Source organism: Mya arenaria, chromosome 13 (genome assembly GCF_026914265.1).
Source record: "Mya arenaria isolate MELC-2E11 chromosome 13, ASM2691426v1".
Taxonomy (NCBI): Eukaryota; Metazoa; Mollusca; class Bivalvia; order Myida; family Myidae; genus Mya; species Mya arenaria.
The window spans coordinates 51748403-51761583 of NC_069134.1; the positions used below are offsets into that span (position 1 = coordinate 51748403).

The 13181-nt window shown below is 41.4% G+C and overlaps 1 protein-coding gene across 1 annotated transcript in view; it reads right to left on the minus strand.

Moving 5' to 3' along the window:
- LOC128214867 (putative epidermal cell surface receptor) overlaps window positions 1-11030 on the minus strand; it is a 22953-nt gene extending 11923 nt beyond the window's left edge. Inside the window, exons 1-4 of the mRNA XM_052921556.1 lie at window positions 10897-11030; window positions 10188-10235; window positions 8884-8963; window positions 8476-8547 (exon numbers count right to left, since the gene is read on the minus strand). Of these exons, the coding sequence (XP_052777516.1) occupies window positions 8476-8547; window positions 8884-8963; window positions 10188-10235; window positions 10897-10912 (216 nt within the window). The 5' untranslated portion in view covers window positions 10913-11030. The remainder of the gene's footprint in view (window positions 1-8475; window positions 8548-8883; window positions 8964-10187; window positions 10236-10896) is intronic.
- Between the last annotated feature and the right edge of the window lie 2151 nt (window positions 11031-13181).

Consider the following 13181-nt stretch of genomic DNA (forward strand, 5'->3'; position numbering starts at 1 on the left):
CGTGTATGTAGTATGTCGAAATCTCTATAATAACAGCACATCAAGGACACGACCGCGTGTATGTAGTATGTCGAAATCTCTATAATAACAGCACATCAAGGACACGACCGCGTGTATGTAGTATGTCGAAATCTCTATAATAACAGCACATCAAGGACACGACCGCGTGCATGTAGTATGTCGAAACCTCTATAATAACAGCACATCAAGGACACGACCGCGTGCATGTAGTATGTCGAAACCTCTATAATAACAGCACATCAAGGACACGACCGCGTGCATGTAGTATGTCGAAACCTCTATAATTACAGCACATCAAGGACACGACCGCGTGTATGTAGTATGTCTAAACCTCTATAATTACAGCACATCAAGGGCACGACCGCGTGCATGTAGTATGTCGAAACCTCTATAATTACAGCACATCAAGGACACGACCGCGTGTATGTAGAATGTCGAAACCTCTATAATAACAGCACATCAAGGGCACGACCGCGTGTATGTAGTATGTCGAAACCTCTATAATAACAGCACATCAAGGACACGACCGCGTGTATGTAGTATGTCTAAACCTCTATAATAACAGCACATCAAGGACACGACCGCGTGCATGTAGTATGTCGAAACCTCTATAATTACAGCACATCAAGGACACGACCGCGTGTATGTAGAATGTCGAAACCTCTATAATAACAGCACATCAAGGGCACGACCGCGTGTATGTAGTATGTCGAAACCTCTATAATAACAGCACATCAAGGACACGACCGCGTGTATGTAGTATGTCGAAATCTCTATAATTACAGCACATCAAGGACACGACCGCGTGTATGTAGAATGTCGAAACCTCTATAATTACAGCACATCAAGGACACGACCGCGTGTATGTAGAATGTCGAAATCTCTATAATATGTAGAATGTCGAAATCTCTATAATTACAGCACATCAAGGACACGACCGCGTGTATGTAGTATGTCGAAACCTCTATAATTACAGCACATCAAGGACACGACCGCGTGTATGTAGTATGTCTAAACCTCTATAATAACAGCACATCAAGGACACGACCGCGTGCATGTAGTATGTCGAAACCTCTATAATTACAGCACATCAAGGACACGACCGCGTGTATGTAGAATGTCGAAACCTCTATAATAACAGCACATCAAGGGCACGACCGCGTGTATGTAGTATGTCGAAACCTCTATAATAACAGCACATCAAGGACACGACCGCGTGTATGTAGTATGTCGAAATCTCTATAATTACAGCACATCAAGGACACGACCGCGTGTATGTAGAATGTCGAAACCTCTATAATTACAGCACATCAAGGACACGACCGCGTGTATGTAGAATGTCGAAATCTCTATAATATGTAGAATGTCGAAATCTCTATAATTACAGCACATAAAGGACACGACCGCGTGTATGTAGTATGTCGAAACCTCTATAATAACAGCACATCAAGGACACGACCGCGTGTATGTAGAATGTCGAAATCTCTATAATTACAGCACATCAAGGACACGACCGCGTGTATGTAGAATGTCGAAATCTCTATAATTACAGCACATCAAGGACACGACCGCGTGTATGAAGTATGTCGAAATCTCTATAATTACAGCACATCAAGGACACGACCGCGTGTATGTAGTATGTCGAAAGCTCTATAATAACAGCACATCAAGGACACGACCGCGTGTATGTAGTATGTCGAAAGCTCTATAATAACAGCACATCAAGGACACGACCGCGTGTATGTAGTATGTCGAAAGCTCTATAATAACAGCACATCAAGGACACGACCGCGTGTATGTAGTATGTCGAAACCTCTATAACTACAACACATCAAGGACACGACCGCGTGTATGTAGTATGTCTAAATTTCTATAACAACAGCACATCAAGGACACGACCGCGTGTATGTAGATTGTCGAAATCTCTATAACTACAGCACATCAAGGACACGACCGCGTGTATGTAGTATGTCGAAATCTCTATAATTACAGCACATCAAGGACACGACCGCGTGTATGTAGAATGTCGAAATCTCCATAATTACAGCACATCAAGGACACGACCGCGTGTATGTAGAATGTCGAAACCTCTATAATTACAGCACATCAAGAACACGACCGCGTGTATGTAGTATGTCGAAACCTTTATAATTACAGCACATCAAGGACACGACCGCGTGTATGTAGAATGTCGAAACCTCTATAATTACAGCACATCAAGGACACGACCGCGTGTATGTAGTATGTCGAAACCTCTATAATAACAGCACATCAAGGACACGACCGCGTGTATGTAGAATGTCGAAACCTCTATATTAACAGCATATCAAGGACACGACCGCGTGTATGTAGAAAGTCGAAACCTCTATAATAACAGCACCTCAAGGGACCGCGTGTATGTAGTATGTCTTAACCTCTATAATTACAGCACACCAAGGACACGACCGCGTGTATGTAGTATGTCTAAACCTCTATAATTACAGCACATCAAGGACACGACCGCGTGTATGTAGTATGTCGAAACCTCTATAATTGCAGCACATCAAGGACACGACCGCGTGTATGTAGAATGTCGAAACCTCTATAATTGCAGCACATCAAGGACACGACCGCGTGTATGTAGAGCTCTATAATAACAGCACATCAAGGACACGACCGCGTGTATGTAGTATGTCGAAACCTCTATAATAACAGCACATCAAGGACACGACCGCGTGTATGTAGTTTGTCGAAACCTCTATAATTACAGCACATCAAGGACACGACCGCGTGTATGTAGTTTGTCGAAACCTCTATAATTACAGCACATCAAGGACACGACCGCGTGCATGTAGTATGTCGAAACCTCTATAATTACATCACATCAAGGACACGACCGCGTGGATGTAGTATGTCGAAACCTCTTTAATTACAGCACATCAAGGACACGACCGCATGTATGTAGTATGTCGAAACCTCCATAATAACAGCACATCAAGGACACGACCGCGTGTATGTAGTATGTCGAAACCTCCATAATTACAGCACATCAAGGACACGACCGCGTGTATGTAGTATGTCGAAACCTCTATAATAACAGCACATCAAGGACACGACCGCGTGTATGTAGTATGTCGAAACCTCTATAATTACAGCACATCAAGGACACGACCGCGTGTATGTAGTATGTCGAAATCTCTATAATAACAGCACATCAAGGACACGACCGCGTGTATGTAGTATGTCGAAACCTCTATAATTACAGCACATCAAGGACACGACCGCGTGTATGTAGTATGTCGGAACCTCTATAATTACAGCACATCAAGGACACGACCGCGTGTATGTAGAATGTCGAAACCTGTATAATTAAAGCACATCAAGGACACGACCGCGTGTATGTAGTATGTCGAAACCTCTATAATAACAGCACATCAAGGACACGACCGCGTGTATGTAGAATGTCGAAACCTCTATATTAACAGCACATCAAGGACACGACCGCGTGTATGTAGAATGTCGAAACCTCTATAATAACAGCACATCAAGGACACGACCGCGTGTATGTAGTATGTCTAAACCTCTATAATTACAGCACATCAAGGACACGACCGCGTGTATGTAGTATGTCTAAACCTCTATAATTACAGCACATCAAGGACACGACCGCGTGTATGTAGTATGTCTAAACCTCTATAATTACAGCACATCAAGGACACGACCGCGTGTATGTAGAATGTCGAAACCTCTATAATTACAGCACATCAAGGACACGACCGCGTGTATGTAGAGCTCTATAATAACAGCACATCAAGGACACGACCGCGTGTATGTAGTATGTCGAAACCTCTATAATAACAGCACATCAAGGACACGACCGCGTGTATGTAGTATGTCTAAACCTCTATAATTACAGCACATCAAGGACACGACCGCGTGTATGTAGAATGTCGAAACCTCTATAATAACAGCACATCAAGGACACGACCGCGTGTATGTAGTATGTCTAAACCTCTATAATTGCAGCACATCAAGGACACGACCGCGTGTATGTAGAGCTCTATAATAACAGCACATCAAGGACACGGCCGCGTGTATGTAATATGTCGAAACCTCTATAATAACAGCACATCAAGGACACGACCGCGTGTATGTAGTTTGTCGAAACCTCTATAATTACAGCACATCAAGGACACGACCGCGTGTATGTAGTTTGTCGAAACCTCTATAATTACAGCACATCAAGGACACGACCGCGTGTATGTAGTTTGTCGAAACCTCTATAATTACAGCACATCAAGGACACGACCGCGTGCATGTAGTATGTCGAAACCTCTATAATAACAGCACATCAAGGACACGACCGCGTGTATGTAGTATGTCTAAACCTCTATAATTACAGCACATCAAGGACACGACCGCGTGTATGTAGAATGTCGAAACCTCTATAATTACAGCACATCAAGGACACGACCGCGTGTATGTAGAATGTCGAAACCTCTATAATTACAGCACATCAAGGACACGACCGCGTGTATGTAGAATGTCGAAACCTCTATAATAACAGCACATCAAGGACACGACCGCGTGTATGTAGTATGTCGAAACCTCTATAATAACAGCACATCAAGGACACGACCGCGTGTATGTAGTATGTCTAAACCTCTATAATTACAGCACATCAAGGACACGACCGCGTGTATGTAGAATGTCGAAACCTCTATAATTGCAGCACATCAAGGACACGACCGCGTGTATGTAGAGCTCTATAATAACAGCACATCAAGGACACGACCGCGTGTATGTAGTATGTCGAAACCTCTATAATAACAGCACATCAAGGACACGACCGCGTGTATGTAGTTTGTCGAAACCTCTATAATTACAGCACATCAAGGACACGACCGCGTGTATGTAGTTTGTCGAAACCTCTATAATTACAGCACATCAAGGACACGACCGCGTGCATGTAGTATGTCGAAACCTCTATAATAACAGCACATCAAGGACACGACCGCGTGCATGTAGTATGTCGAAACCTCTATAATTACAGCACATCAAGGACACGACCGCGTGTATGTAGTATGTCGAAACCTCTTTAATTACAGCACATCAAGGACACGACCGCGTGTATGTAGTATGTCGAAACCTCTATAATAACAGCACATCAAGGACACGACCGCGTGTATGTAGTTTGTCGAAACCTCTATAATTACAGCACATCAAGTACACGACCGCGTGTATGTAGTTTGTCGAAACCTCTATAATTACAGCACATCAAGGACACGACCGCGTGCATGTAGTATGTCGAAACCTCTATAATAACAGCACATCAAGGACACGACCGCGTGCATGTAGTATGTCGAAACCTCTATAATTACAGCACATCAAGGACACGACCGCGTGTATGTAGTATGTCGAAACCTCTTTAATTACAGCACATCAAGGACACGACCGCGTGTATGTAGTATGTCGAAACCTCTATAATAACAGCACATCAAGGACACGACCGCGTGTATGTAGTATGTCGAAACCTCTATAATTACAGCACATCAAGGACACGACCGCGTGTATGTAGTATGTCGAAACCTCTATAATAACAGCACATCAAGGACACGACCGCGTGTATGTAGTATGTCGAAACCTCTATAATTACAGCACATCAAGGACACGACCGCGTGTATGTAGTATGTCGAAATCTCTATAATAACAGCACATCAAGGACACGACCGCGTGTATGTAGTATGTCGAAACCTCTATAATTACAGCACATCAAGGAGACGACCGCGTGTATGTAGTATGTCGAAACCTCTATAATTACAGCACATCAAGGACACGACCGCGTGTATGTAGTATGTCGAAACCTCTATAATTACAGCACATCAAGGACACGACCGCGTGTATGTAGTATGTCGAAACCTCTATAATTACAGCACATCAAGGACACGACCGCGTGTATGTAGTATGTCGAAACCTCTATAATAACAGCACATCAAGGACACGACCGCGTGTATGTAGTATGTCGAAACCTCTATAATTACAGCACATCAAGGACACGACCGCGTGTATGTAGTATGTCGAAACCTCTATAATTACAGCACATCAAGGACACGACCGCGTGTATGTAGAATGTCGAAACCTCTATATTAACAGCACATCAAGGACACGACCGCGTGTATGTAGTATGTCGAAACCTCTATAATAACAGCACATCAAGGACACGACCGCGTGTATGTAGTATGTCTAAACCTCTATAATTACAGCACATCAAGGACACGACCGCGTGTATGTAGTATGTCTAAACCTCTATAATTACAGCACATCAAGGACACGACCGCGTGTATGTAGAATGTCGAAACCTCTATAATTACAGCACATCAAGGACACGACCGCGTGTATGTAGAGCTCTATAATAACAGCACATCAAGGACACGACCGCGTGTATGTAGTATGTCGAAACCTCTATAATAACAGCACATCAAGGACACGACCGCGTGTATGTAGTATGTCGAAACCTCTATAATAACAGCACATCAAGGACACGACCGCGTGTATGTAGTATGTCGAAACCTCTATAATTACAGCACATCAAGGACACGACCGCGTGTATGTAGTATGTCGAAACCTCTATAATAACAGCACATCAAGGACACGACCGCGTGTATGTAGTATGTCGAAACCTCTATAATTACAGCACATCAAGGACACGACCGCGTGTATGTAGTATGTCGAAACCTCTTTAATTACAGCACATCAAGGACACGACCGCGTGTATGTAGTATGTCGAAACCTCTATAATAACAGCACATCAAGGACACGACCGCGTGTATGTAGTATGTCGAAACCTCTATAATTACAGCACATCAAGGACACGACCGCGTGTATGTAGTATGTCGAAACCTCTATAATAACAGCACATCAAGGACACGACCGCGTGTATGTAGTATGTCGAAACCTCTATAATTACAGCACATCAAGGACACGACCGCGTGTATGTAGTATGTCGAAATCTCTATAATAACAGCACATCAAGGACACGACCGCGTGTATGTAGTATGTCGAAACCTCTATAATTACAGCACATCAAGGACACAAACGCGTGTATGTAGTATGTCGAAACCTCTATAATAACAGCACATCAAGGACACGACCGCGTGTATGTAGTATGTCGAAACCTCTATAATTACAGCACATAAAGGACACGACCGCGTGTATGTAGTATGTCGAAACCTCTATAATAACAGCACATCAAGGACACGACCGCGTGTATGTAGTATGTCGAAACCTCTATAATTACAGCACATCAAGGACACGACCGCATGTATGTAGTTTTGTCGAAACCTCTATTACTATAACACATACGGTGCATGTAAACGTGCATGTAGCGCGTCGTAACCTATAAATTTACAGCACCTGAAGTACTCGTACGTATGTGACGCGTTGTAAAACCTATATTTACAACACATCAAGGACACACACGCGTGTAGGGCGTCGCAACCTCTATAGTTACAGCACATGAACTACAGGTACGCGTACAAGTAGCATGTCGCAGCCTCTAAAATTACAGGTAATAAAAAGACCTACACGTACAAGGAGCGCGTCTCAACCTGTTTAACAACAGCACATCAAGAACATGTTGTCATACAAGTAGCGCATCGCAACCACTATATTCACAGGACAGCAAGTACATGTACGCGTACAAGTAGCGCGTCTTAACATTTATATTTACAACACATCAAGTACACAAACGCGTACAAGCAGCGCGTCGTAACATTCATAATTACAGTAAATCAAGAACGCCTTCAAGTAGCGCGTAGTAACATTAATAATGATAGTACATCAAGTACGCGTACAAGTAGCGCGTCGTTACATTCATAATTACAGTACATCAAGTACGCGTACAAGTAGTGCGAAGTAACATTCATAATTACAGTACATCAAGTACGCGTACAAGTAGCGCGTCGTAACATTAATTATTACAGTACATCAAGTACGCGTACAAGAAGCGCGTCGTAACATTCATAATTACAGTACATCAAATACGCGTACAAGTAATGCGAGTAACATTGATAATTATAGTACATCAAGTATGCGTACAAGTAGCGCGTCGTAACATTCATAATTACAGTACATCAAGTACGCGTACAAGTAGCGCACCCAACCTCTATAATTTCAGCCTTCAAATACACATACTCGTACAAATACGTGAAAAAATCTCGAAAGTATATATACCAATAATTGCTGTGAGAACCTTTGAAGAAACATTTTTTGAGGTATTGAAAATTGCACATAGATAATGTTTTGTTTTCAAGACAGAATAGTTTCCAACCTACATTCGATGCAATTGGTCCTGAACAACAGAACATTACGAATCATACCTAGAAGTGCGTGTTCTTGGCGATAACCTCCCTTGCTTTAGTCATTGATAGATGTCCTGGTACACTTAAAACGCCTATTTACTAAACAAGAATCTACCTCGGTCTTCACACATCCGGACGTGAAGTAGTAGTGGCCGTCCAGCTGGGCGTATGAGATCACGTTACACGACTGAAACATAGGCACAATGTACAGAGTTAATAAATGAATGTGTCCGCCAATGCCCCCACCCCCTCCATAAAAAATAAAAAAAAAATTATATAATTCGCACTTCACAACGTTTTAATGTTCGGGATCCTCTAAGAAAATTTGAATATCGATATAGTTCATTGTGAATTTCTAACACAATAATCGTTTCATTTTAAGCGAAAATCTTAGTCAGTTATATTATACATGAATAGTCAAGTTTGCTCGAATTTTCGTTCACTAAAGTCGTTGTCAACTTCGAGCCAACGGGAATCGACGGGATACGGCAAATAAATGTAGAAATACCATCCAGCTCCATACCTCCCCTTGTTGACATTCAATGACCCTGTCACAGTCCCTGGGATGGGCCACGTGGTCACACGTGTAACACATTCTACCGGCTGAAATGTAGGGAATAGTTCATAAGCGTGGTTATGAAGGCGCGTCCTGCAATTGTTTATGCGAAGAATGAGTACCGTTATAGACCGGTGAAGAATGATAACGGTTACATACCGGTGAAGAATTATAACGGCTATAGACAGGTGAAGAATGGTAGCGGTTATAGACCGGTGAAGAATGATTACGGCTATAGACCGGTGAAGAATTATAACGGCTATAGACCGGTGAAGAATTATAACGGCTATAGACCGGTGAAGAATGATTACGGCTATAGACCGGTGAAGAATTATAACGGCTATATACCGGTGAAGAATGATTACGGCTATAGACCGGTGAAGAATTACGCTTATAAACCGGTGAAGAATGAATACGGCTATAGACCGGTGAAGAATGATTACGATCATAGAGCGGTGAAGAATGATAACGGTTATAGACCGGTGAAGAATGAATACGGCTATAGACCGGTGAAGAATGAATACGGTCATAGACCGGTGAAGAATGGTAACGGTCAAAGACCGGTGAAGAATGATAACGGTTATAGACCGGTGAAGAATATATACGGTTGTAGACCGGTGAAGAACGATTACGGTTATAGACCGGTGAAGAATGAATACGGTCATAGACCGGTGAAGAATGAATACGGTCATAGACCGGTGAAGAATGATAACGGTTATAGACCGGTGAAGAATATATACGGTTGTAGACCGGTGAAGAATGATAACGGTTATAGACCGGTGAAGAATGAATACGGTCATAGACCGGTGAAGAATGGATACGGTCATAGACCGGTGAAGAATGAATACGGTTATAGACCGGTGAAGAATGATAACGGTTATAGACCGGTGAGGAATATATACGGTTGTAGACAGGTGAAGAACAATTACGGTTATAGACTGGTGAAGAATGATAACGGTTATAGACCGGTGAAAAATGATAACGGTTATAGACCGGTGAAGAATATATACGGTTGTAGACCGGTGAAGAACGATTACGGTTATAGACCGATTCACTTTCGAACGACTCTTTGTCAAATTATTGTCTGACCTTATTTAAAATTTTGCCTAACCACTTAACTAGTATCAATGAAACAAGATAAGTATACTGAGCAATTAATTAAATGTATTTTATAATGGCTATTGTTGGCTAATTTGCAGTGTAAGATATTTAAATCATAGTAGCATTGCTACACGAAAGAGAAACTCTTGAAGCCCTTGAGGGAGAACTACCTGCGATATTGGAACACCAGCATACAACTGCCACCAGGCTGAACGTGACTGAAACAATATCATGCCAAAATTAGTTTTGCAAATGAACTAAGCATTTCAATGTTTTTAAGCATTGAATAATCGTGGTTTTTGCTCTACCCAAAACCATCAAGTGCATTTTGCTTCAAGTTTGAATCAAGTTTAGTAGCTATGGCATGACAATCGACTTCACTTTACCTAAATCTCTGACGGCGGCAGTCTGTATTATTTGTCAAAATCAGTAAAACCGACTGCTGCCGTCAGCGATTGGAGTATCACATGAAACTAACTACTGAAGAGGCGGGCTCATAAAGCCACAGCCCACATACATGGACATATCGCTGTCGTTACACATCCACCGCCCACTTAATGAGAAGCTTTATATAACCCTCGCAAGATAGGTGTGGTCACAGTCGAACTTAACAATGCGAATTATCTTCGAATAGTTGAAACTGCCTGTCCGCAGCCGCAATCGGAGCGGTACAATTTGACCCTCTCTTCGGTGCAAAATAGGAACTTGCTCATACTAAACGTTTAAATATTTAACTGATTGGCGAGCACCTTCTTTTAAGTTTATTTCCAAACATTAATAACATGAGACAGGATGAAACGAAGTCAAAGACACTATACAAGGAATATGAAACGTGGCCATATCGTATAATTATTGTATAAAAGAAAAAAACAAACTTACTTTTGAAAAGCTCCATTTTTGTATCGAAATCAACCACCTTTTGTCCGAAAGTGAGTCGAGGTAACTGCACTAATGAAGACTGTGTCTCAGCGAGTGTCGATATTATCTTATCATCGAAGAGTTTTTACTGCGACCTTTATAGAGCGCTTGGGACCTTATGAAGAGTAATTCGATACAGTTTATACTAACTTATTTCAACCATAGTGAAGACAGCTTTTACTTTCCCATGGGCGGCCGTCTTTGAGCGGCCAAAGGATCTTTCTCATGGGGAGTCTCGCACACATGACATACATGTTTACCCCTGCACAACACTTACATATTTAATATCATTTTGAAATGGTTTTCAATAGTCCTAAATGGACAATTATGATGATAAAAAAAATGTTCTTGACTGCTGACTTTAAAATATAGGATGCCGAATAACCTTTACTGGCGTTTCACTGTCAAATATATGTTTACAATTTAAAAGGATATGAAGTATATTATAAGTATCTATCATGTTTTTCCGGTACGGATAGAAAAATCCGATCCAAGGGCACGCGCGTAAGCCGGAATCGAGACTTGCCGAGTTACCGGTCACGCAGTGTGCCCGAGGGTCGTTTTTTTCGATACGGACCGGAAAAACATGATTGATATTTTTTCTTGCATAACGAAAATTATGAATTTGTGGAAAAATTCACGTAAAAAAACGCGCTTTTGTACATTACACCAAAAGGCGCGTGCGACGTTGTGTACTGACGTAATAAAGCGCAGTACTTTTAAATCACTATCGACGTCAAATAGTTCCTTTAAAAATCGCGCTTCAACGATTATTTATTTTCAATTTTAATTCAAAGTATTGTAAACTTATATTTTTGAATCCGCTTTAATGAAATTGCGTAGTATACTTGTCATAAACCATACAATAAAAGAAATAAGAAGTGGCGCGTTGTTGCGCATGACTCATCTTACATGGGGGTGTAAGATGAGTTTTTCACATGACCGGAAACACACGTCGGTATGCAAGAATAGGTAAAATCTTTTGTCTCTAAGAGCAAAACTAGAATATCATCTGGAGCCCCTGAACAAAACCAAGCCTTTCTTCAGTTATAATCGAGATACCGACGAGTGAAAACTAAATGTATATGTACAGTTACTATATCGTGTTACCGACGACGTATTATGCTATAAAACGTCAATAAAAACTCATTAATGTTCATGACCCAGTCAGTACGAATCGAAAACGCCATTACTTCTTTCCTATCCACACAGAGAGAGCGCGAATTTGAAAAAGCTTCATTAGCGTAAAAATATGATGACTTTAAAATGGAAACTAAAATTTCCGAGTACTTCTGTTGATACAGCCAGGGGTAGAAGTTTTAATCTAAATCCCAAAGGTGAAATCAACCTTGGTGGTCAAAATTCGGGCAAACTAGCTAAATTTCGCTTTACAACAACGCTTCTAGTTTAAAGAGGATTCAAATAAGACAGAGGAAACTTAAAAGTAAGGAACGTGTTCAGATGCAACATCAACTTCATGAATGGTTGAATACGAATATGAATATGGCTATACTTCCATGACCAACATCTTTTATAGATGATATATTATTTTGTATTTTAAAGAAACCAGTGAATATAAAATGAAAATATAGAACATTTAAAGATTGTGAGTATCACACATCATGATGTTTTATTTCCATTTTTTATTCCAACATAAATTGCCAATAGGCGGATCCGGAACTTGACTGCGACTGCGGAGACACGGGGTCGTTCATTAAAGAAAAGAAAACAACAAAACACTGTTCGAACACTGAGGCATATTTCTTCTTATACCTGAAGCTTTTAAATAGCCATAGCCATATTTGTTAATATGATTGCCTTTTATCTAGTATCTCCATCAATTGTTCGCTCGCTCTCTCTGTCTGTCTGTCTGTCTGTCTCTCGCTCATTTGCTCTCTCATCTACTCTCATTCATTCAATTATGTGAAGTGTTTGACATACTTGTGAACACAGAGATACCTGTAAAGAACGTGCAACTTACCCGCTTCCAAAACCAGAAACAACGCAAAAATCTGCAGCCAATTGACGAGGCGAAAACCCCCCAATTCCAATGACCTAGACAGGATTCAAAACATATGTTCCGTTTTTGATCAACTTGTTGACCACAGGCATCCTCTAGAAGTAAAACTGATTGCCTTCCCATCAAGATAAGAAGAATGTGAAAAATGCCGCCGTTGCAAAGAGCAAAATGGAAATAATTGTAGCCGAATCGAGTATATTGCATCCGTCTTTGATAGGTCCGGTTA